This window comes from Melozone crissalis, unplaced genomic scaffold (genome assembly GCF_028551555.1).
Source record: "Melozone crissalis strain CALT ecotype California unplaced genomic scaffold, PUWL_Pcris_2 ptg000004l_1, whole genome shotgun sequence".
NCBI lineage: Eukaryota > Metazoa > Chordata > Aves > Passeriformes > Passerellidae > Melozone > Melozone crissalis.
In genome coordinates this window covers 20,095,234-20,118,896 of record NW_026535782.1, presented here as the reverse complement: position 1 = coordinate 20,118,896, position 23,663 = coordinate 20,095,234, and the positions used below count along the sequence as shown (strand labels likewise).

The 23,663-nt window shown below is 35.8% G+C and overlaps 1 protein-coding gene across 1 annotated transcript in view; it reads right to left on the bottom strand.

The window, feature by feature from the left end:
* Window positions 1–483: 483 nt before the first annotated feature.
* The window catches only part of PNPLA8 (patatin like phospholipase domain containing 8), a 36,336-nt gene continuing 13,156 nt past the window's right edge, over window positions 484–23,663 (bottom strand). The window contains exons 7-10 of the mRNA XM_054277452.1: window positions 22,883–22,940; window positions 20,528–20,722; window positions 3,184–3,379; window positions 484–1,338 (exon numbers count right to left, since the gene is read on the bottom strand). Of these exons, the coding sequence (XP_054133427.1) occupies window positions 1,064–1,338; window positions 3,184–3,379; window positions 20,528–20,722; window positions 22,883–22,940 (724 nt within the window). The 3' untranslated portion in view covers window positions 484–1,063. The remainder of the gene's footprint in view (window positions 1,339–3,183; window positions 3,380–20,527; window positions 20,723–22,882; window positions 22,941–23,663) is intronic.

Sequence of the window (23,663 nt, the reverse complement as noted above, 5' to 3'; positions counted from 1 at the left end):
CCTTAAATTTCACTGAACTGTTTTGAAGAACTCCCATGTACCTTCCTGTTGTTGAAGATGCTGTTTGAGACACTGGCTTGTCAGAGCTCACAGCATCCCTCACGGCATATGCAGGAAGTATGCCCAAAGGAATGGGCGATAGGCCTGGACTAAGTTCCAAATGTTAACTTCACAGCTCTGACTTTATTTCAGGAGAATGCACATATGAAAGTTAGAAGACAAAAAGACATTTATATAATTTGATGCTGCAAGTTTTAATTTTCTTCTTGACTAGAGCTACGCCTCAAGTCTGGACCCAAAATTTAAGTTTCCCTAAGAAACTTTCTCATTCATATGAACTATTTCAATATTTTATTTCCTTTATCCTGTAACTGGAATAGCTGCTTAAGTGAAGTTTTGGGGCTTGGGATTACTTTCAAATAAAGAGTTAATCAATCTGAAGTTATTCCCATAAAAACAATAAGCAGAAAGTTCTCAAAATACCAGTTAATGTTATAATTTAATAGGCCATTTATAGTCATCCAAACATTTTACTCAATACTGTTATGTACAAAATCCACTAAAATAAAAAAACAAATTTAAATGTTATCTTTCAGATGTAAAAGTGCAATTAACACAGGCAGAGTTTTTGCAGGAATATTACATTTCTATTAAATTCACTGCCTACATAAGAGCCTAACAGGTATACTGCCTACACTAAAGTGAATGAGGATTTTTTTAAAATTAACTTTGAATAAGCCTGGTAGTTGATAAATAAAGGTTTCCTGCCACAATCATAGCACATACACCCAAAAATGCATTGCACAATTGTTTCCATAATTTTCAGTTTTACTGACTTTAGAAATTAAAGTAGAGCAACAGAAAGATTCATTAAGTTCCAAGAGTAATTGACACCTTAAAACCTTGTAATGAGTGTGCACTAAACAGCCATTCTGAATGGCTTTCCCCGGAATCCTGATAGCTTTCCAAAGATGTTATCTACCGTGAATCAATGTTCTGCCTTTACAGTACCAAATGGATTTTCTGGAACAAGATTTACATTTATCTCTCATGCATTACTTATTCATAATTTGGAAAGAAACGGCAAGCCTTCATACATGTCAGCCTTTAATTTTAACCAGTCCTGAAACCTCTGCAAAACTGATTTTTCTTGTGTTAATATTCTTGCAGCTTTCCTCAGTTTTTCTTCATTTCGTTCTAAATAACGAATTCCATCTGTCTGCAGCTGATTGAGTTTCTCTTTACGGCTTTCATCCAGAGGTATGTCTTCATTCATAAGAGGGTTAAATCTGAAATAACTGTCTGGAGGTAACAGTGCATCCAGCATGGTGTGGACTTCTGTATGGAAAACAAATGAAGAAAACAGTTCAATTCACATGAGAGAATCAAACAGTCCTGCAAGTGATCTGAACAAAAACTGCTCTGGAATGACACAGTAAGAGTAAATATGTGCTTCTTTGCTGAGTAAACATTTTTCTACCACTGCCTCATTGAAACCCTTTTCTCATTAGAGGACTTGTAAATGACCTTGTAGCTCTGTTTACTCTGGAAAAGATTCATCTTTTATTCCAAGACAACTTCACTGGTATGACAATTAAGCGAGCTTTGTAGCTATCTAGATTTTTAATTACATTCCGTTCCTTAACAAGAGCCTATCCTGAAGAGCAGGAATGTAACTTCCATATTCCCATTTCAGGATACCTGTGATTTGTTACACTTAGTACTAACAGAAGTAGGTATTATGAAAACAAGTATGTATTATGAAAACAGGTATGTTCTTCTGCAATCTCAAAATAAAAATATATACAACTAAAGCTTTATTTTGTTTACAACTATTAATATTTTTTTAATATATTGCTACATATTTGAGGCTTGAATTTAACATGCATTTAATTTAAAATATTCAAGTTCAATTATGTGACTTCAGTTAACTAGTAAAATAAAAAACTATGTAATGCATTTATATATTCTTTTTTATAACCTGCTTCTTTCTCCCTTTAGATCTTTTTGTTGGCTCACTTACAATTCCATTTCTATCACTTCCTTCAGCATTCATTCTATCTTCTTTGTATTCTTAATGCGTTCCTCCATTCTTTTAAACATTTATTGTCACATAAAAAGTTTGAAGTGAAAAAAATATCAGGTATAAGATAAAAGCAAAAGATTCTTGTAAATCTGAAATAATCTTGTCTTGGCCTCTCCTCCTGCAAATTACTCAGCTATGTTTGTTCTTGTCTTACCACATCCAGTCTTTCTTGCCCTATTTAATACTCTCCCTTTTTTCCTTTGTAATAGAAGTTCCCATTTGCTCAAATCTACTCTCTTCTCTTTCAATTTCTTTTCCTTTGGTCTCTACAATGAACTTTCCTTTCTTCATTTTCCCCCTCAAATTTCTTGCTTCATTTTTCAGCTGCAATGAAACTTTCTGATAGAAAGTGGACAGCACATATTGCTTCCCACAATTCCCACTGCCTTTCCACAGCTGTGCAAAAGCGAAAAGGCAATCCAAAATCTAGTTTTCTCCTACTAGTGACAGTCAGTTGACAGAGACTATACAGCAAGGGATCTAGACCATAAGACCACTTCTTGTTCCCTGGCTTTTTGCAGTATCACTTTCCTTTCTAATGGGAGGGGGAAATTATCTGTGTATCAATATTTCCTGTTTACAAAAATAAAACAGATGTAAACTGCTAGTGACAGAGTTCCAGTATACTTCTATTTAGGGACAGAATTTATTTTAGAAAACAGATGCTTGGCTCTTCCTGACAGCAATGGAAGTCATCAGCACTGGAAGATACAGTACAGTCCTTGGAATAGTACAGGTATAAAAGCATATTTTCTGAAGGTGTTGAAAATAAATGTTCTATATTAACTACTAAGCATTTCTACATTATGGGAAAAACAAATAAAATTAAGAAAATATTATTTTAAAATGAATTCCTGAATATGCCTTTTATCCTAGAGCTCAAGTAAAAATATTTATCCTAATAGTAATACTGGTACTAAAACTATACACAGTAAATTTCAAGGAGACCTGCTTCAATTCAGTTTCATGGGGCTGGTAGAGAAGAGAAGAAGAAAGAAAAAAGTTTGAAGATTGTTCTCTGAATTGGAGCTATAATTCTAAGAACCATAAATAACATTGAAGACAGTCACAGTACAAGTATATCTTAAGACACCAACCTTCTGTATCAGTTGCACTGTTGATAACATTCGCCAGTTTGGCTTTCAGACTGGTGTGTGTGACGTTGGTCTTTACCTCACTTTCATACCGCCCAGTGCCCAACGAAATCAGACACTGCAATGGAACATTGGGCCAGAGACACTTGCACTCGTGAACTGCCAGTGCAGAAGGATTGTTCAGGAGCAGACCTCCATCCTGTAAATCAACAAGAAATACAAATATTGGTACTATACATAATATATGGTCACAAAAGAAACTGCAACTGTAAATTAAACTAGCATAGCCCTAATATACAAAACCAATGAAAACTCGTAAGCATTAATTTCCAAGTTTTGTGAAATTGCACTTGAATCTGTTTGTATGATAAAGCATTCCTAGCTTGGCCTCCCAGGCACTGGCAGAGCAGCTGATGGGGCTGTGGTCAGTTCTGCTGCATTATACACAAGTGGTATACTGAAACAGCACTGTTCACTGGAATCTCTAGAGAAGCTATGACTTCATTTTTGAAGACCTTTTCAGTAAGACAGATACACATATTAACAATTTCTTAATCAAAAATCTGCCTCTTGAAATGCTTATTAGTAATATTACATGGAAATTTTCTGTAACAAAACCCAAATCACTACCTGAAGATTCCAAAACAAATTAAAAAGGAAAAATCACAAGAGCTAAGCTTGGCCAAACCTTACTTTGTAAACATAGTCATTACACAAGATGCTACAGCTTTGATTTAAGAGTTGGAAAGTCATTTAGGTTGGAAAGAACTTATTGAGCTCATCTGGTCCAACTGCCCTGCTCAAACAGGGTAAGGTACAGCATGCTGCCCAAGGCCATGTCCAGTTGGGTTTTGAGTATCTCCACAAATGGACACTCCAAAATCCCTGTGTGGGATTTTGTGTTCTAGTGTTTGAGCACCCTCACAGTAAAATATTTTTCCTGTGTTCAGATGAAATTTCCTGTTTGCATTTACACCATAGTCTCTTGTCCTACCAGTGGGCCCTACTGGGAAGACCACAGCTTCCTCATCTTTTTTCCCTCCCACTCTTGACTGGTACACATTTCCTTCCAGAGTCTTCTCTTCTCTTGGCTGAATAGTCTCAGCTGAATCAGTCTCTCCTCACAGGAGAGTCCCTTAATCATCTCTGTGGCCCTGAACTGGACTAACTCCAATGGACTCATGTCTCTATTGTACTGGGAAACCAGAGACAGCACTCCAGATGTGGCCTCAGCAGTGCTGAGAGGAAGGGCCATCCCCCATGACCACTGGCAGCACTGTTGCTAATGCAGCCCAGGATGCTGTTGGCCCTTTTAACTGCAAGTGGGCATCACTCATGTTGAGCTTGTTGTCCACCAGCACCGCAAGGTCCTTCTCTGCCAAGCTGCTTTACAACTCAGTGCAATGAGGCTATTCCTCTGTATATGCAGGGCTCTGCCTTTCGCCTTTTTCAACTTCATGAGAATTCTTCAGCCTGTTGAGGTCCCTTTGAGTGGTGGCCCAACCATACATGTAACAGTCATTCCTTCCATGCTTGTATCATCCACAAAATTCCTGCAGGTATCCCCTGTCCAATCATCCAGATCATTAATGAAGACACTAAATAGAATTTGCCCCAGTACAGGTACACCTCTAGTGTCTTGTTTCCAACTGGACTTTGTGACACTGATCCCAGCTTGGGCCTAGTCATTCAGCTAGTTTGTATCCACCTCACTGTCTCTACCTAACCCAACTTTGTCAACTTGTCTCTGGTATTATGGGAGGTAAGTGTCAAAGGCTTCACGAAGTTGAAGCATCCAACGCCTTCTGCTTGTCTGCCAATTGCAGATGGCTGCCAGGATTGCTCAATCACGATTAAACTACTTTATAAATCCATGCTGACTACTCATGAGCACCTTTTTGTTCATGACTTTACAAGTCCTTTTCTGGAGGATTTCCTCTATCATCTCCCAAGGGATTGGGACTGAAATCAACAAGCCTGAAGTTCCCCAGAGCTTTCTTCTTACTATTCCTGAAGACATGAATGGTATCTGCTTTGCCAATAGCCATGATCATTTCAAAACAATCAAGTCACAATGGCATAGACCAGCTCCATCAGCACTCACAGGTGCAGCACATCACACCTTATGAATTTACATATGATGAGGTCATTTAACTGCTCCCTAACGTGACCCTCCTCCCCCCAGTACAAGTCCTCCTTGCACCAGACTTTTACTCTAGCTTTGGTCCATCATCAACCAGAACAGCTGCTGCCACCAATGCACTTGAAAGATCTCCTGGGTGGCTTGAGCTCTGCTGTACTGTCCTTTCATCAGGAATCAGGATGATTCAAGGTCCTGTCAGGACCAGCCCTGAGGATAGCCCTGAGGATATGAGGCTTTTTTAAGTTGTCTGAAGATCAGACTTCAGCCCAATACTACTAGGAACAAATGCTACTCTGGAATTGAGGAGAGACATCTTTCACTAGCAACATTTTAAAAGTGTAGGTGATGAGGCTGGGATAACATACTTCAGGAGTAATAAGAATCAGTGTTAATGACAGTAAGCCTGAGAAGCATTCAGACAATGAGATTTTGATCCACCGAATCTCAAGAAGTACATTCAGCACTTCCTGGAAGTAAAATGACACTCACTCCAACCAAGAAGTAGATGAATTTGGAATTTGAATTAAACAGAATTTTTTTTTTTTTTTTTTGCTGGGAATCCCTTAAAACCGGCAGTTACAAAGGCAAAACTTAAACTTGAGAACATTACCAATAGCACAGATGAAGAGAGCTGTATCCATTCAGAATCCATACAAATAAGTAAAGTATAAAAGAAAGAGTATTTACTATAATAGGTATAATGCAAGCACTCCCTATATTCTGAAGTTCCCTTTTCTGACCATATCTGACCATCACATTACTAAAACAACAAGGAAAAGCAACTCTACCCAGGAATAGCTTAGAATAAAAAAGGTTTTGGATGAAAAACATTTTATAGAAACTCCTTGTAACTACAGCTGTGCTAGATAAGTAAAACCAGGATTACTGAGCTTAGTTTTTTGAGTTTGCTTTCTTTTAATTAACCTTTCATTTCAACCTACAAAAAGCTCTTTGAACCCTCTCTGGATTATATCCGCCTTGCTCATAACATTAAATACACTGCTAACATGAATGATCTCTCCAGTGCCTATTATCCTTTGCTCATGTTTAGTCTAGAAAACTAAATACAAGGATGTTTTTGTCCTTTATATAATTCCCCATGAATCTTTATCTAAAATCTTAATAATTATTATAGTGCTGCTTAATTACTTCTTTAAATCCTAGATTTAAAACAGGCTTACAAAATAATTTCCACTGATACTGTCAATATAATTAAACATGACTGCTACACCATGGGAAAATTCGTGTTATCAGAAGTTTGAGGGTATACCCTTATACTAGAATACTACAATATTTTTGTAACGCTGACAAATAAAAGATCAAAGGAACATAAAATATACGTACCAAATGTGTTTGTAATGATAACTAATGGCTTTGTGTGATGATTTCCATATTTAAATGTTCTCCAATTTAGGTTAGTTGTAATGACAGTAAATTCCTAATGATTTGCAGTTTAGACACAACTTCTAGTATTTATACAGATAATAGACACATGTCAGTTTTTGAAAGTTAGAAGCAGGACTAAGAAAGGCAACTGACTTGTTTCTTCTCCTCCAAAGAAATTATGGGTGATAGTAACCATGTCCTAATCAATACTTCAAATAATATTACTCTGTTAAAAAGCAATGTACATCACACTGCTTTTGCTTACAATGACCAACTACTAAAGGAGCAAATAATGCTGTTAGTTAAACTGTACTATTAAGGACTTGGTGAAGGAAATACTGCAGTAATTTATTTAAATCTGCAGCTCCAGAAACAATACAGCTTATTATGCAAAAAGCTGAAATTCTTGTGAAAAAGTATTTTCACCATATTAAAAATTAGCTATGATTTCATTTATGTGCATTCAAAGAACATGTAAACAACAAAGAACTTTCCATTCTGAAAATTAAAGAACATAAACTAACCCTTCTGTTTCTGAATAATTCCTCTAACTTCATAAAACTGGAAAAAAGCCCATCCCAAGATGGGCTAGAAATACAGAAATATGAAAGCCAGATCTAAATATTTAAAAATTAATTTTAAGAAATCATGACATATCCTTCTCCATGCTTGTCCTTAAAACACATGAACAGAATTCCCAAATGATTGACTCCACAGTTTTGTACAAAAGATACTGAGATCACAAGAAACTTCACTGATCCTTGTTTTGGAGAGCTGCTAAATCTGCTGTCTAAATTTTTTCTCATTCTGTTGAATTTATTCTATAGCTATAAAATACTATATAAATGCATCTAAATTATTTATAACTTACTAATTACAATACTTTATTGTAAGCATCGGGTTTTTAAAATATATTTATAAAAAAACATTAACCAAAATGCAATAAACATAAATACTGAGTGATGGTCAGTAGTATGGAATGTCTTGGTAACTAACAAAAGCTTTCTCATCCATGCTAGATTCCATGAGCTTTCCTGCCACTCTGAACTTCCGTGCAATTAAACAACTGGAAGTAAACAAGGCAAATTTATCTGATCTATGGCTACAGAGATGCAACATCAATCCCTGTTTGTCTCAAAACAAAATAATGAAAACAAAATAAGGATCTTTATACCACATATGATGGTGCAAAAAATCTTGTTGATATAAAGTGATATTTTCACTTTATACTATAAGCTTCAAGCTACAATTCAAATTCTACAAAGCATTGCTAACTTTATGCACAGCCCTAAACCTTTTTGGTTCCTATTAAGTTTAGCAGTTCCTCTTGGACAGATGGAATGTCTTCAATGTGTCACTCCTTTCCTCTATATTGTTAGCTATGCCCCTATGGAATGGTACTGCCTGTGTGCACACAGAGTCCATACAAACAGAATAGTCAATAATTTAGACATTGTTGACATACACTGGGTCTAAAAGCAAAACCAATAGATCAAGAGAAGTGCTTATCCCTTTTTATTCAGTATGCACAGGGCCAGACTAGGGACAGATACTTTGTACAGCTTTGGACACCCACTTAAAAAACACTGAAGAACTGGAACACATACAGTAAAGAAACACTAAGATGGTTTGGGGCCTGAAGCACATAACATACAAGACGAGATGCAGGGAAGTAGGTTTGCTTACCCCGTTGAAAAGAGAAAGCCAAGGAGGAAGCTAATCACAGTGTTCCACTATCTAAAGCAGAAATACCCAGATTCTTTCAAAAAGTACAGAGTAAGAGCTGGAGCATCTGTGGAAACTCCATCCTTTGATATTTTCAAAACGAAGCTGGGCAAAAGCCTGAGCAACCCAACCCACCTTTGAGGTTTAGCCTGTTTTGAACAGGAGGCTGGACCAGATAACCACCTGAGGCTCTCTCCTCCTCCTCTAGTTTTCCTAAGGCTCTACTCTATTTAAAGAAATACTGCATGAATCACAGATGTACGTAATTTTAGCTGTTAAACAAAATTACCTCTCAAAATCTATTCTTATTAGAATTTGAATTTTGTCAGTCCAGTCTCAGTCTTGTGGAAAATGCAAAATTTGTAGTGCAAGGAGAGGTTCCCGTTGCCCATTTAAGAAAAATGTCTTCACCAGAAAACATCAGAACACACTGAAGAGGGAAGTGGTGGAGTCACCATCCCTGGAGGTATTTAGAAGACATTCAGATCTGGTACACAGGGATGTGGTTTAGTGGTGGACTGGGCAGTATTAGGTTAATGGCTGGACTTTGTAGGTTTTTTCTAACATAAATGAGTCTATGATTCACGCCTTGCAATCTTTAACAGAAAGGGTAACTTACAGGAACTCTACAAATGACTAAACTGTTGACCTATATCCACAACAGGTGGAATTGGCCCAAGCTTTGATTCAGAACTCAGTGTTGGGCAAACAGGGCAGATCCCTTTTTTCTTTCTGTTCTCTCATTCTTGGATTAACTGGCCTTCCCTACATTTCACCCTCTCTTCTCATTTAGCTAGATCTCAATCCAATTGCAAACTCTCTTTTTCACTTCCCAAACACACATTTGTCATCCCTTCCTTTCTCTGCTGCTGTGCTCAGTGCAGCAGCAAGTGCCAGACACTGCTTCATCTGCTGAACTTTGCAAAACCATTCTACACTTGAGTCGACTTAATTTGCTGGCAGTACACCAAACACAAAGTGCTGGAGTAGGAATGCTAATGCAAGGAGATACTAGAAAAGGGGGCATAACTCTCCTGATGTCATCAGGCAGGCAAGCAGCAAAGAAAAAGGCTTCTTAAAAATTTCTAAATAAAGAAAATAGATATTTCTAAGTTAAAAATAATGGAAACAATCAAGTAAGTTAATATTAAAATGGAACACAATAATAATAGAACTGCAAAATTGCTAGTGATAGAAAAGCAGTGAACTCAGGGACTGTGACATTGTTTTCAGTCTTTTGTCAAATGCTTTTCAGGTGGTAAATATGCAGTTGTTCTGTTTTATTTAATATCTTATTCCCAGATGAAGCCAATGAAATTTTTTCACATGGATTTTTTCACAAAAATTCCTTAATACAACAGTAGCCATATTTTTAGAGCTTTTGGTAGGTAACAAGGAGTCTAAAGCTGTAGCTAGTATTTTTTATCAGTGTTTTGATAGTTGCAAAATGATCAGGCAAGGCTCCCCCCTGTTACTTGACTTACAGATCTTCAATTATTTAAAGCAGGAAAAATGGACCTTTTGTAAACAAATGCTCCAATAAAAACTCTAATGGAGATACCCTGCTTGCACAGTTCAAGAGGTAAAGAAAGGCCTGGTTAAATACTGTGAAACAGATGAGTGCAAATTCTACAGTCAGAAGGAAAAGAGACTGGGAAGTCTGCAAGAAAGTATTCCAGAGCACATGGGAGCCTGGTAGCAAAGGACTTTCTGAAAATCTTGTCCTATTTAAATAATTATGGTGAATGGGCATGAAGTCACCAGTGACATACTTAAGTCAATACTTTGAAAACAATTATTTGAAATTAAAATACTAAAATTCAAAAATTGTACTATACTTTACCATGGGAGAGCAGTTGTTTCTCACAAGAACATTCTCCACATTCATAGGCTCTCATTGCACTTCCTAATTCTGTCAGACTCAAGTTGAGCCTTGTAACTGTTCTGTATAACACCTTGTGTGCTGCACAGTTTCATTTAAATTATCCTAAACTTTGTGAATAAAATAATCTAGCACTGAATGAAGGATATATAGTGTATGAAAGCCAAGTCTGAGATTTGGAAGCTGAGTTTGTTGGCTCCATAGTAACCACTTCACCTCACTGCCTATGCAGACATGCTTTGCATTTTAGTTCACTCTTACAGACTTGCTCTGTTGTTTACTTTCACTGTCTTTGTGAAAAAGCAGAGACAGAATTAGTACAAAGCTATCACAGGACAAGACAGGCTAACACTCTGAGTGGACTTCTGAAAAGTATTTTTTAAATTGTATGCTTAAAGTCAACATAAATATCATAAATATGCAGCCTAAGGATAAGTCTAGTTGCTGCAACTGAGTTCGAGTAGTTGCTGCACAGTAATAAGGGGTTACTTCTTAGAAAAACTAAAATAGCTACTTTAAAAACATTTACTCTGTTTCCCAGAAGTAATGGGCAAAATCATTCTGTAAAATCATCTCAATACATTTATGTATGTAGCAGCGAACATCCTCAGAGTAGAAGACAGGAATGAGAAAGGGGAGAATTCTTTCACTACCTAAGGTAAGTAAGGTCCATCAATCCAGGCAACTTCAAGATTCACATCCCAGCCTACTCCTCTCACTGCTCTGGGCACCCAGTGTCATTATGAAAATGTCAGTAATTGTACCCTAAGCTTCAAGGCTTGCTCAGTAAAGCATCACTGGGCTAAAAAGTTACAGTTTTTGACAAGTGCTTTGTGAAAAAGAAATCTATACATTCAGATTAAACTGTACAATAAACTAGCTCCCTATAGCTTCAGCACAAACATAACCTTTTCAATAATGATCACTTTTCAATACAAAGATTAAGTGATCATGCTGTTCTGTTGCATATATACAAATATGTTTGAAATATACATGAATTATGGCTTTCTTCTTGGGAGTAATCAGTCGGACTGATTGCAGTATTACTGAGGATGAAACTGGTGAAGAGAAGCTCCCAGTAAGATAGGCAATCTTTACTTTCCTTGACAAACTATTTGGCAAAATATAGAAAGTTTTATAAACATGAAACAGGACAGAAGCAGAACTGTTTTCATCTTGCTGACAAACAATGGATGGTGGTGTCAATATTTCTAACAAATCTCTGTCTAAAATGTACAGTGACCAAGAACAATTAGATTTTGCTTCATTCTAACAGTATGTTCCACTTCGCTGTTTGAGTGAGAAACTTATTTAAATAACTTCAGTCATTTTTTATAAAGCACACAATGACCTACAGTTGTCTTCTTATACAAATATTTAATCCAATTTATTCAGGAAGATTCACCCTTGCTTTATAATCATGCTGAGAAGCAGACTCCTGGGGTCAACTACATACAATTATAATATATTCTGCACTATGCTGATTCCCAGCAGAGGCCCTAATTGGTGACAGATATAAATGCCATTCTCTTACACACCAAATTTCTAACAATTACAGAAAGAACCAATTCCCTTACTTAGGGAGAGCCAGAATGCTCCTTTAGATTCCTGAAATAAGCATCTTGTGCTCATTATTTTCAAATGCTGTCTCAAAATCATGATTTATGTTTAAATAAAAAAAATAAACACTTAAGTTACTAGAAAAATAAACACTTAAGTTACTTGTCATAAAGAGTGCAGTGAAAAAGGGATTTCCCTTGAACTGGCATTGGGAAAAATTCTAGAGAAAACATTTGTACAGAATATGAAAATTAGATGCAGTGGCATTTATATTATTGAATGACACCAATATTAAATTTCCATGACTGCATTATTTTAAATTCTTTATTTTTTAAAGAAAATATGAAGGTGCACTAGCTGTATCTCCTGCCACAGCAGTTACAGAGAGACATGATACTAAGATTACATGACAAAATGTAAAGAATAAATTCAATAACATTTGAAAATTTACTGAAAAGTTTCTTTTTCAGTTCAACTGTTTTGCCATACAGTATTTATAACTTTTCCCCCTAAAAAATAGCAACACCATAATACAATTGGCATACACCCAAATGTCATGATCAATGCTTCCGAGAACTGCCAATACTATTGCTCTTAAATGCAAAATATTTGATAATATATTTTACATTCACTAGAATGAATGCCTGGCTGAGGTTGACTTCTAGGTGATTATCTTGAATTATTAACTCATCCTAGTGAGTCTATAATTCACAGAAAATGACCTGCTGCTCTGAAGACATCACTGAATTTATGGGTGTATGTCAGATACGGAAAATGTATCCTTACAGGGTACTGAGGAAGTTTGCTAAATATTAGTAGACATCATGAAAGGAAGAATTGTTTGGCAATAAAATATATTGTCAGAGATTTCATTAAAAGCATAAGTTGTGCATGACAGATCTAATGACATTAATTCTGCAGCTCAAAACAGCACAAATCATAAAAATAGTATGTATTTTAACCATGCTTCCCAAATGATGAATTGGCTGTGATAGTGATATTACAAGCAAAGATCAGAGTGTGTAACCTAATAAAAACTGGGCCCATGGCTGAACCTACACTGACCCCAGACACAGGCCCAAACTCAGGGTCTCTTATGATACCTTTGAAGCACAGGTAAGCTAACAGTACAGTTAAAAACCCCAAAACCAAAACAACCAACAAGATCCCCCAACCCATGGGTCTGAATAAAATGCTATATTCAGATAACTCCAGGATACTCAAGTCTAGAAGTTTTGTCCTTGCTGACAACATTCAAATTAGGAAGCATGTAAATACTCTATATGCTATGGCAGAATATACTGGACTAAGGAGAAAGCTGCACCAAACAATTACATTAACATGAAACCTCTACAACTGAGCAAGGAATCCCAGATATGGAGATAGCCAAATCTTTGTGAAATGTGACCATGTTAAATTTTCAAAATTTCTAAATTCTTTAAATTTTATTTCCCAAGATAACAATGAAAATATTTAGACTCAATACATTTTTACATCAGTAACTTGATCAATGTTATTGTTATTACATATTGATATTAGTTTTCTTAATTAATTGGTCTACATTTTTAGCTGCTAGCTTATTAAACAACAGTAAAATTTCAGGAACTTCAAAATGCATTGAGAAAAATACAGAAAGACTAGCAGTGATCCATAGAGAATATAGGTGGCTCATTATTGGATGTATCAATTAAAAATGTTACTTAAAACATGTTGGTCATTCATCTGTTCAAAACCATGTAACTAACAATCAATGCTGAAAGCTAATTCTACAGTCAACTGTCAAATCTAAATATATTACAGACTCCACTAATTTCTACCTTTCACATTGCAATTTCAAACTGAAATTGGATTTCCAATTATAGCCCTTTATTTATAGAATTATGCAAGCTACCTAAATTTCTTAAGACAATTTTATCCTTTACATGTTGACTCAAGCATTACATTTCATTTCACTGCAACTGAAATGTATGTTTGCAGCTAAAGGATTTGATCTTAAAATGGACAAAATGTATGAGATAAAGTGAATTCACTTAAGATAACTGCTATGAAGGATTCAGGATTTGGACATGAACTACCTAGTTCCTGTATCCACAGTGGGGGCAGGTGGATGGGGAATAAGGACTGAAGGAAAAGTTCTGCACTTTCTCAAGTCCCCTAAATTAAGAAGTGCATGGCTAAATGACAAAATACAGTTGGTATCAGAATCATCATGAAAAAGCTCTGAGTAGGGAACTAATACACAATGATTTAAACCACCAACATATAAACTGCAAGGCAACATATAAAGGCAAGTGCAATTCTAATCTGTATCTTCGCCTGAATAAGGAAACACATCATACTGTTAAGGTAACACGGGTTCCAGCCTGACCAAGTTAATGCCTCTGAAATTTGTTTCTGATTTAGAAGTGCTAATTTTGACTCCAATATATCATTCAATGTTGTGAAATGTGTCTTGGGTCATGCAAAAATCACAATGAATAGTCCACTTGCAAGAAGGATTACTCAAAATGCAGCAGGTGCAGCGGAAGACCATTAGGATAAACAAGAGAACAGAGCCTGTTCTGAAAAACTGAGACAGACTCATGTATTTAGACTAAGAAAATTTTAAAAAAGATGACTGTCTTTATATAAGCATCAGACACATTAAGCACCAGACCACTATATACATCAAAATCAAGCTTTCCTTGAGGGAAGAGGCAAAAGTTTATCAATAACCACACCACATCCTTGGGCTTTTATTTGCAATGAACATCACAAGGCTATTTTCTTTGGAAATATGGCTCCATTTAAGTCCATGTGACAAATACACAACCTAAGAAAATGAAAACTATAAAGAACGGAAAAATTTTTCTTTTTGATCTAAGAAATAGTGGCTGCAACATCAGAACATGAGTGTAGAACCTAGATTGTCTGTACAGAGCTTACTGAATGGACTCCGTTCACAATCCTCCACTCTACGCAGCCTCCTCTGACCTTACAAGATTTGTTTTACAGCAAATATTAGCTGGTCAACAGTGTCGCTGAAGATGGACTCAAAAGTCTAAGCAAAAAAATAGTTAAATGATTACAGCTTATTGAGAGCAAGGTTTTGTTTCTTCTTTTAAATAAGCCCTCTGAAGACTATATTAGGAAAAGATCACTCTGAAACAATTGAGATAAAAATTAGAATGCTTCCAAGTTAAATGCCTAAACAACAGACACACTCAATTTCATTATACTAAACAAATCTGCCAATAATATGTCACTTAGCAAGCCCCTGCAGGGAATCTTACAAGCAGTCTGCTCTGCAAAATACCACTGGTACAGTAACCACAGCAATTTCACAAAGGCTGGTAAAATGCACAGTGCACGTCCACCTTCAGAGCTGTTATCCAAACCTATGGAATCCATAAGGGAGAAAGAAACACAGATACCCATGTAACTTACATGTGCCAGTAAATTCCCTCTTCCTTAAACAGTAAGCAACACTGCCTTGATTGCTGTAGGCAAACGTGCATGGCAAAAAGTAGACAGAGAAACAAAGAAAGAGCTGATTCTATCATTGTGAGAACAAGATACACCTATTAAACTGCAGCCTGCATAAGCTCTGGTGCATACTGATCACCGTGGCATATCCTAAGAATGAAAAGAACTTCAATGTGACCTATATTCTATGTCTTCTCAGAGCCTGGGAAGCACCCTGGAATCTAATTTTAAAAGCTACCATGTAAAACCAATTAGGGTAGGGTGCACTAAGTGAATCACTTTTGAAGGCCTCTCCTGTAACAAGCTATAAGGATGAATTGGCTTTACAGATTTGTTACCTAAAAAAATAAAAGTTTGAAAAATATGTAGAAACCATGAATTATCTTTTTCCAATGAAGATGTGACTTCAAATTTTAGTTATAATTATTGTACTACATATATTTTTTTATTTTTAGGTTGTATTCTCATCATATATCCTGTTACATCTGCTTTATTAAAACTCCACTAACAGACCAGGTGCCAATTTAACTGCTTTACTATCTGATCTTGCTCAAAGAAAACACAGTTATTGGAGCAATATTATATATCAACATCAGCACTATAATAAATGGAATTGTAATACAACAATGGATTCATGGGAAGCCATCAAGAAAAAGGTGATCAAGTCCTTTGCATTCAATTCGGTGTATTTTATTTGAGAAAAATATGTGGCTTTGTTGAATTTACCACCATCACATACACAATCCCTGCTGCCCTTTGAATTAATCCTGTGGGACGAATTTAGTTTGTACTGTAAAAGCTATTAAATGAAGTGTGCATAATGATTTTCTTAAATTCTAAATTGCTCCTTAATGAATTTAATTAATAATTTCCTCAGCATACTTTATTGTCTACTGAAGTGACATTATTGAGTACCTCAAATATTTTTCACAGTACAAGAAAAAAAAAGGCAAAAAGGATACAAGATAGATACAAGAAATAACACCCCTCTGAGGGAAGCAGAGGGGGAAAAATGTCACTGGATGTAGCAGGACTGAGGTTAAGAGCATTCAGTACTTCAAAAATACATTTTAGAATAAAGGAATTAACATGTGGCAATACAGCTTCTACAATGTAACATCATGATTTGGTCTCTCTTAACTCGCAGGGTTCCTGGAGATGTTACAGGGATTAAATCCCTTTGAATGTTAATGTGCTCCTCTTTTGAACCACAAAGAATATTAAATCCTACTCCCCTCATCTACCAACAGCTGCAATGTTTTTTCTTACTTGACAGAGCAGAACCAGATAGCATGGCATGATTGACCCAAATGTAAATATTGCTGTTTGCAATAACTGATGGCTTTTTGCAGAAATTTAACAAACCAAGTCAATAGCTCACCTGCAGCACAAATAAATGTTCAGGCACCTAGAAACCTCTTTCTAAAGAATGACATCAGAAAAACTGTAAAACTGATTTATTACCTTATTAACAAAATAACATGCTTTGATAACACTGAGAGTGCCCAGTACAGGAAATCCAAGTGAAATGTTTCAGTGAAAGGGCATGTATGTGCACACAAATACACACTCACATGTAACTCTACAATTATGGAAAAGCAAGTCAAAGCCAACAGTTCAGTTCAGCCATGACTCCATCACAGACATCTGGAGTCATATCCAAGAACTTTAAGAATTCATCTCAACCCTATACATAACTCTCATTCAGCTACTTCATCCAGTTTGTGAAAGGACTCTGATTCTAATAAAAGCTAGATAACATAAGACATGAATATGCAGGATGACTATTAAAAAATCCACTAAATTTCCATTATCAAAATAAGTATTTTCACACATTTGAAGAGTCTTCAGCCAGATGAACTGCTAGAGTGCTTCTCATTCTCATTTAAATGCACAACTGAAAGCTAATATGGAACACGGTCTCTATATAATGCCTAAAGAGTCACAAACTTGAAAGCTAGGAAACAAATATTGTACTTAGTATTCTGAATTTTCACATACATTTTGGATAACTCTGTTCTTGGAATTGTTTAGAAACATCAACACTTCAGAGGGAGGCTATATATAAACTAGTAAGAAACTAGCACAGTTAACGTTCAGAAAACAGATTATGATGATTAATGGAAGTTCCCAGTCAATGAAAAAATTCTTAAAACACCATCTTTCTGACACTATACTGCAATTTTGAAGCCTTTGGCATAAATTATTATTTACACTTAATGCACACTGTGCTGATGCCCTTTTCAAAAATCACAGTACTATCAAAAACATCTAACAGTGTTATGCTTCATTTATTCATGTAGTTCAAAAGCAGTTCAATCTGTTAGGCAGGGTACATACAGAAAAGAGCAACAATTTCCCTATACGCTACATATATACTACTGGTCAAGGAACTTAAAATTACACTTGCAGTGCATTTTCAGAATAAAGAAGCTTAACAAGAATCTACTATTCCCATATTTATGATAGGAACTATAAGAACAAAGAGTTACCAATATTAACATATTGGTAAGAAAGCTATTTTAAGAAGGAATATGACTGCATTTGGGATTCTATTTATTTCAAAATATATTTATTTAAAATATATTTATATTTATTTATGTATTTCTTTCAATTCATGTTGACTATTTCAGCAGAGGTAAAACTCTTGAATATCTTGCTTTTTCCTATGAGCTACCATTAATTCCCAGGAAAATAAAAGTAGCAGTCTGCTACATGCACAGAGGCTCCTACCCCAGGGTTAAAACAAGGCGATTCAAGGTTGTTTCAGAGTGTGCAGTGGATTTATAATTTCTGCTAGAAAGCTGCATGAAGACAGTTATGGAGCATTTGCCTTGTAGTAACTTGGTACCTGGACATCCAAGTACCCCCCATACAAATCAGATAATTATGGAAAAAAGATGTGGCAAAAAAAGTGATAAGAAAAATGCAATCTGGGGAAAGAAATGCATGTCACACATGAAAGGTGGTTTCTATAAGAACTCAAATACATTTAAACATTCCTGGCAGGGGAGAAGAGATTTTTCAGATTATATGAAAAAGTTTGAATCCAGAAATTTAGCAACTTGTTCTACTACAATAAACGGCTTCAGTACTGAGAACATATTTAGTTCTTTACGGCTGACAAAGGTGAATTACATCCTAAGCAGTAGCTTTCAATAATTACAATACATAAAACAGAGAAGAATGGTGAACTTGGGAAACAGGGTTTGTAAGGTCAGATGGAAGGGCTTTGTCCAAAGACTCTGGAGTAAGGAAAAAAATGAGTAGACTTTATTCCAGTTCTGTGTGTCTGAAAACACTGAATCTGATCACTAGTGACACCAATTATCCACTCCCTAGTCCAGCAAACTGGACTTAAAAGTGAAATAAGGACCAGCCTTACTGCATTTCACACAAGTCTGGCAATTCAGAAACTAAGTTAAGATGAAGAACTGTGTAAAGCACTGTGTAGAAGTTGTAAAATCATGTTGTTTATTTAACTATCCTTCATATAAAAGCACAGATCAATTTCCAAGTACTTTCAATTCAAGGAAAGAAAGGGTGGAAAGGTGAAAGAGAAAGAAAATATGGAGCAGCTTGGAACAGCTCCCAAGGCTAAAGCAGCTCCCTTTCCAGTTTTGCTTGTCCAGATGGAGGATGAACACACTTCAGGATTTCAAGCAGTGCTTTGGCTTGGAATCTGATGTGTTATTCCACTTTTAGTTCTAAAAACCTGCCAAAACTTATTTGCTTATTTCAGATAGTAGTTGATTAAAATGTTTTGAGGCTAACAAGATGCACTGTACCAGGAAGGTTGTGGGGTGCAGTCAAGGGAGGGAGGGAGGGAGAGTGTCCTAAATGAAAAAGGGAAACAATAAAATGAAAGAAACTTCAGAGTCTCCCTTCCTGAGCCTGAACCTGAGCCCTTCCCCTTCACCCCTTAATTTCTATGCAGCTTTTAGATAGCTGAATTATTTCATCACCTTATAAATGTTGAATCAAAATATGGAAATATGCTGTCTTTATTCAGATAAAATTCTAGCTGTTTGTTTGCTTGGACACATGGTGTTTTTTTACCGCCTCTTAATCTAATGAATTTTTCTCCATTTCATCTTACACTCATTTATCTGTTAGCCTTTAAATTTCAGTACTACTCAAGAACATTACAATGCTAAGGATATTACACAGTGTTCTAATGGACACCATCAGAAATTCTGTAAGTGATCCAGGTACATCTTATTACTCAAAACATGCTACTTGTTTTCCAGCATTTGAGACTACTGCCATCATATGAATTAATACAACAGAAATGCAACAGATGCTTCCATTAAACTCAAGTGTCAATCCTGTGCTCTCTTTGTTGAAGGTCTCTGGTTCAGTCACCCTTTGTAGTCTTTTCTGCCACAGATCTGCATCAGGTATTTATTAAAATAAATACTAATAGTTTTTAATTAGTATGCATTGCAAGAAGTATTCTTTGAAAACCTGAAGAACAGCAGAATAATACAGGGGCACTGGAGGACTAAAACCCCATGGTTAAAAAACTACTAAAGAAATTCATTTGCTTTGTTCTTTACTTATCAGGGTCACCAAGAGAGGCTGTAATATAATAAAACAGCATGCAGTGATGATAGGAGACACTGCTTTATCCTCAAGGGAATTTCTTTTGCAGTTGTCCTCTTGGTTTAATCTTACTTCTGTGGCATCTCTTACTCTTCTTACTAGCTTAGAACTAGGGTAAAGCTGAATAAGCTATCAATGGAAAGAATTAAAAAGTAGACCATAAACTGAATTTGTGCACTAATAAAAAGAATGCTGAAGTGTATCATCAGTTTTTTTCACATTTTACAGTACTGTTAGATTTTTAAGTTACACCACCTATTTAGTGAAATAATGCTCAGCAAAATACCAGTTGCAAGCAGGAAGTCAGAGGCAATTTACAACTCATATAAGGTTTCATCCCAGACAGAGAAGAAAGCAATAGCAGAACAGCTTAGGTTTGTATTGAGAAGACTAAGATTTTTAAGCCTTTCTAGTTCTGTAAGGGCTATAGAAGCTAAAAATATCTTTTCTTACTCCACCTGTCCTAGATTTCCTTTGTACTACCAACTCATATGCTTAGTTTTGATTCAGAGATTCAGACCATGTTTTTTCTCAGGTGTAAAATTGGAAAATATTTACTCAAGGAGAAGATTTCAACTTACCTGATGAAGATCACTGCCCAAAACATATTCCTGGAAGTAACCTGGTGCAGCAGATGATGCTCTAATTGCTTGCCACAGCTTATACTGACAGCCTCCCATATAATGGGACTTAATGCCAGGAAAATGGTTGTAGTTTCTAAACACAAATGCTTTCAGTGGTGTTCCCCTGTTTACAATGGTGCTTACTGCAGCTACCTAGCAAATGAGGAGGAAAAAAATTAGTTATATATGATGATAATAACCATAATATGAGAATGAAAGCTTCCCACCACATGAAATTCAATGTATACATTAATGCACTTTTGGAATCTTACTCAGTTCATTATTTATTTACATTTTTTAATGTCTAGCCAAATTTTAAAAGGGAGTGTAAAACACAAACAAGAGACTCAAATCCCTAAATAAAACGCTATTTTAAACCTTTAATTAATTGTTTCCACTGGTTAGTCTGTTTCTACGAATATCTACAATATTTAAACAAAATGCAGGTGTCAACTATGTGATTTTTAAATACTTTTCCTTTTGAAATAGTATTTCATTCTCAGAAGTCTGTAACCAGCAATACAACACTACCATTAAATATGCATGTCAGAACTGTCAATCCATTTCTTTCTCCAAGAAAATGATTTCTTCATATTGCAACCGGAGTTAAAAAATTGTAGTAAGAATCTCTCCTGCACAAGAATCAAAGTCTTTCAAGGCTTTTTTGTAAAGATACTAAAATGTCAGTAACAAAAATCACATATGTTCACCTAAGTGAAAAGGCAAAATGGTATTTCCATTGAAAAAAACCCAACTATGACAACAAAAAGAATGTATCTTACAGATCTAATCACAAGGAGAAAGTACATGTAGTGATGGATGAGTGTTAGAATGTGCAAGACCTTTAGAGGTGATGCAGCCAGCCTGGCTGGCACTGCCAGAACAGCACTCTGCAGCAGCCAAGTGGGTGCTCAATTCTATCTTGTTTACTGTTTTACAGAGTAGGGTGTTTTCATGAAACGTTACTCAACAGCACAGCTGATGCTGTGATATCACTGTATGCATTTTCACCCTTCATCTACTTCACTTAAATAATTTTATTCACTGTAAATTCATCCTCACAGAAAACAAAAGTGTAACTTCTACATTACAATCCAAAAGCAAAACTGCCTGATTCATCCTCCATCATTTGATGGAGGAAGTTTCCTGTTTTTATCAAAAGGAGGGTTTAGTTCTAAGCACTACCAGTAGCAGTAAGAAAAAAACTTCAGAAAATAGAAAACTTATTAAAAGGATGCTTTCATTTTTGACAATACCCATATACACTCCATGATGCAGTCTATGTTGCAAAGTGCTCAGCACCTTCTGGAAAAACCCATCTTGTAATGAATTTAGCAGCAGCAGAGCACAGAACTTTGTGTTTTATTTTGATTTTGCTGTGCCTTGTAAAGAGTGCCACCACTGACAGCACTCTGAAGAGATTAGTGGGAACAGCTAGTTTCAGCTCTATTTATATTCACATTTTATTACTGAAGAACATGGAAGGAAGCCAAAGATCCCAGTTCAAAGATAACTTTCAAGTCAACACAGGATAGCTGCTCTCTCAGAAAGCAACATACCACACCAGCCTTTTCATGTCCTTGTTTTAGACACGGACTAGGAACGCAGTCAGTAAGGCACACGTTTCTATGTTTAGAAAAATGGGAATATCTTCCATTTAACAGTAAAGCATTGAATATAGTGCTATGACACCAAAACACCTGTTAATTACAGATTGTTCTGAAATATATCCTATTATATTTCGCTTCTTTCTTCACACCCTATCCTTCACCAAAAATAAAATACCCTTGCTTTCTCATCTTTCACTCTCATGCTGCTGTATGTAACACCCCTCCTATGACTTAGTGCCTTTTCCATCAGATAGGAAGAGATCTTGGGGCCCAAGAATGTGAATGGAGAAAACCAGGTACTCCAAACAAAGTGAGAAGAAACCCTGCCCTCTTCCAATACAGTAACACAGATCACAGCTGACAGGACGGAATCTCCTGACGCTAGAATTTTTACATGATAAAAATGAACTTGGCGCAACACCAAAATGTTGACCTAGTATATCTATGCTTACAAGTTTTTTAAAATCTCTGCAATATATTCCAACTACAAGTAATAAAAATACCAGAGATTGCTGCCAAAATTTAAGAACCTAACTAATTTTTATCCTTTAAAAGGATGGGTTATCCCATATAGAAGCCTGACAGGCACTTCAACACTCATGCTGTCTATCCAATGTTCTTCTAGGTATAGAATTTATTCAGAACTCTTAAGAGTACTTGTGAAATATACAATTAGTATTTACCTTAGAAAATTAGTACTTACCTTTGGACATTTGGACTTTCTAGCAGTTTCAATCATAAGATTTGAGCCCATTTTTTCTCTAAAAAAAGTGTAAAAAATTCAAAATGCTCCATCAATTTAGCATGAACAAGACAAACAATTTATCACCTTTATTTCTGAGACCTTTGCATTTAAAAGAACCAATGTTTGTATTTCAATTTAACAATCCCATTTATACAAGTGACTTCAATGGACCGACACTTCAAACCTTCTAGCCTGCTGGAAGTAAGTCTGAAGAGTGACTGAAGAGGTCTTGATTCAAATTACCCAGTTCACATACCTAAACATAAATCATTACGATTACTCAACTACATAGTTAGACAAAATACTTTACCACATTTACAAATCAAAAAGTCAACATCCTTATTAAGTGGTTCTACAGTAATGAAAAATTACTCTTCTGTAGTTACAGAAACAAAAGCTGCAGAGAGAAAGATGTGATTCCATAAGATTTAGAAGAAAGTTAAAACATCTACATATAGTCTTCCATAACAGTAATCCAATATGCATTTACCATTCCTTTCTGAGGTAATATTTGTTCACATGAATACATTTTCATAAATCATGCTAATGGTCAGCACTGTAATTTCTCATCATATCAGGGTCAGTATTCCCATTGTTAACTAGAAGATAGTCCTTCTGCACAGTAGAGGAGACTGGAGCAAATTTGCATACTAGTCAGTGATCTCACCTCACCACCTACTTCAACTTTGATTTGCTTGCAATAAAGGTATAAAGGTATAATAGAGAGTGGGTGGTCACC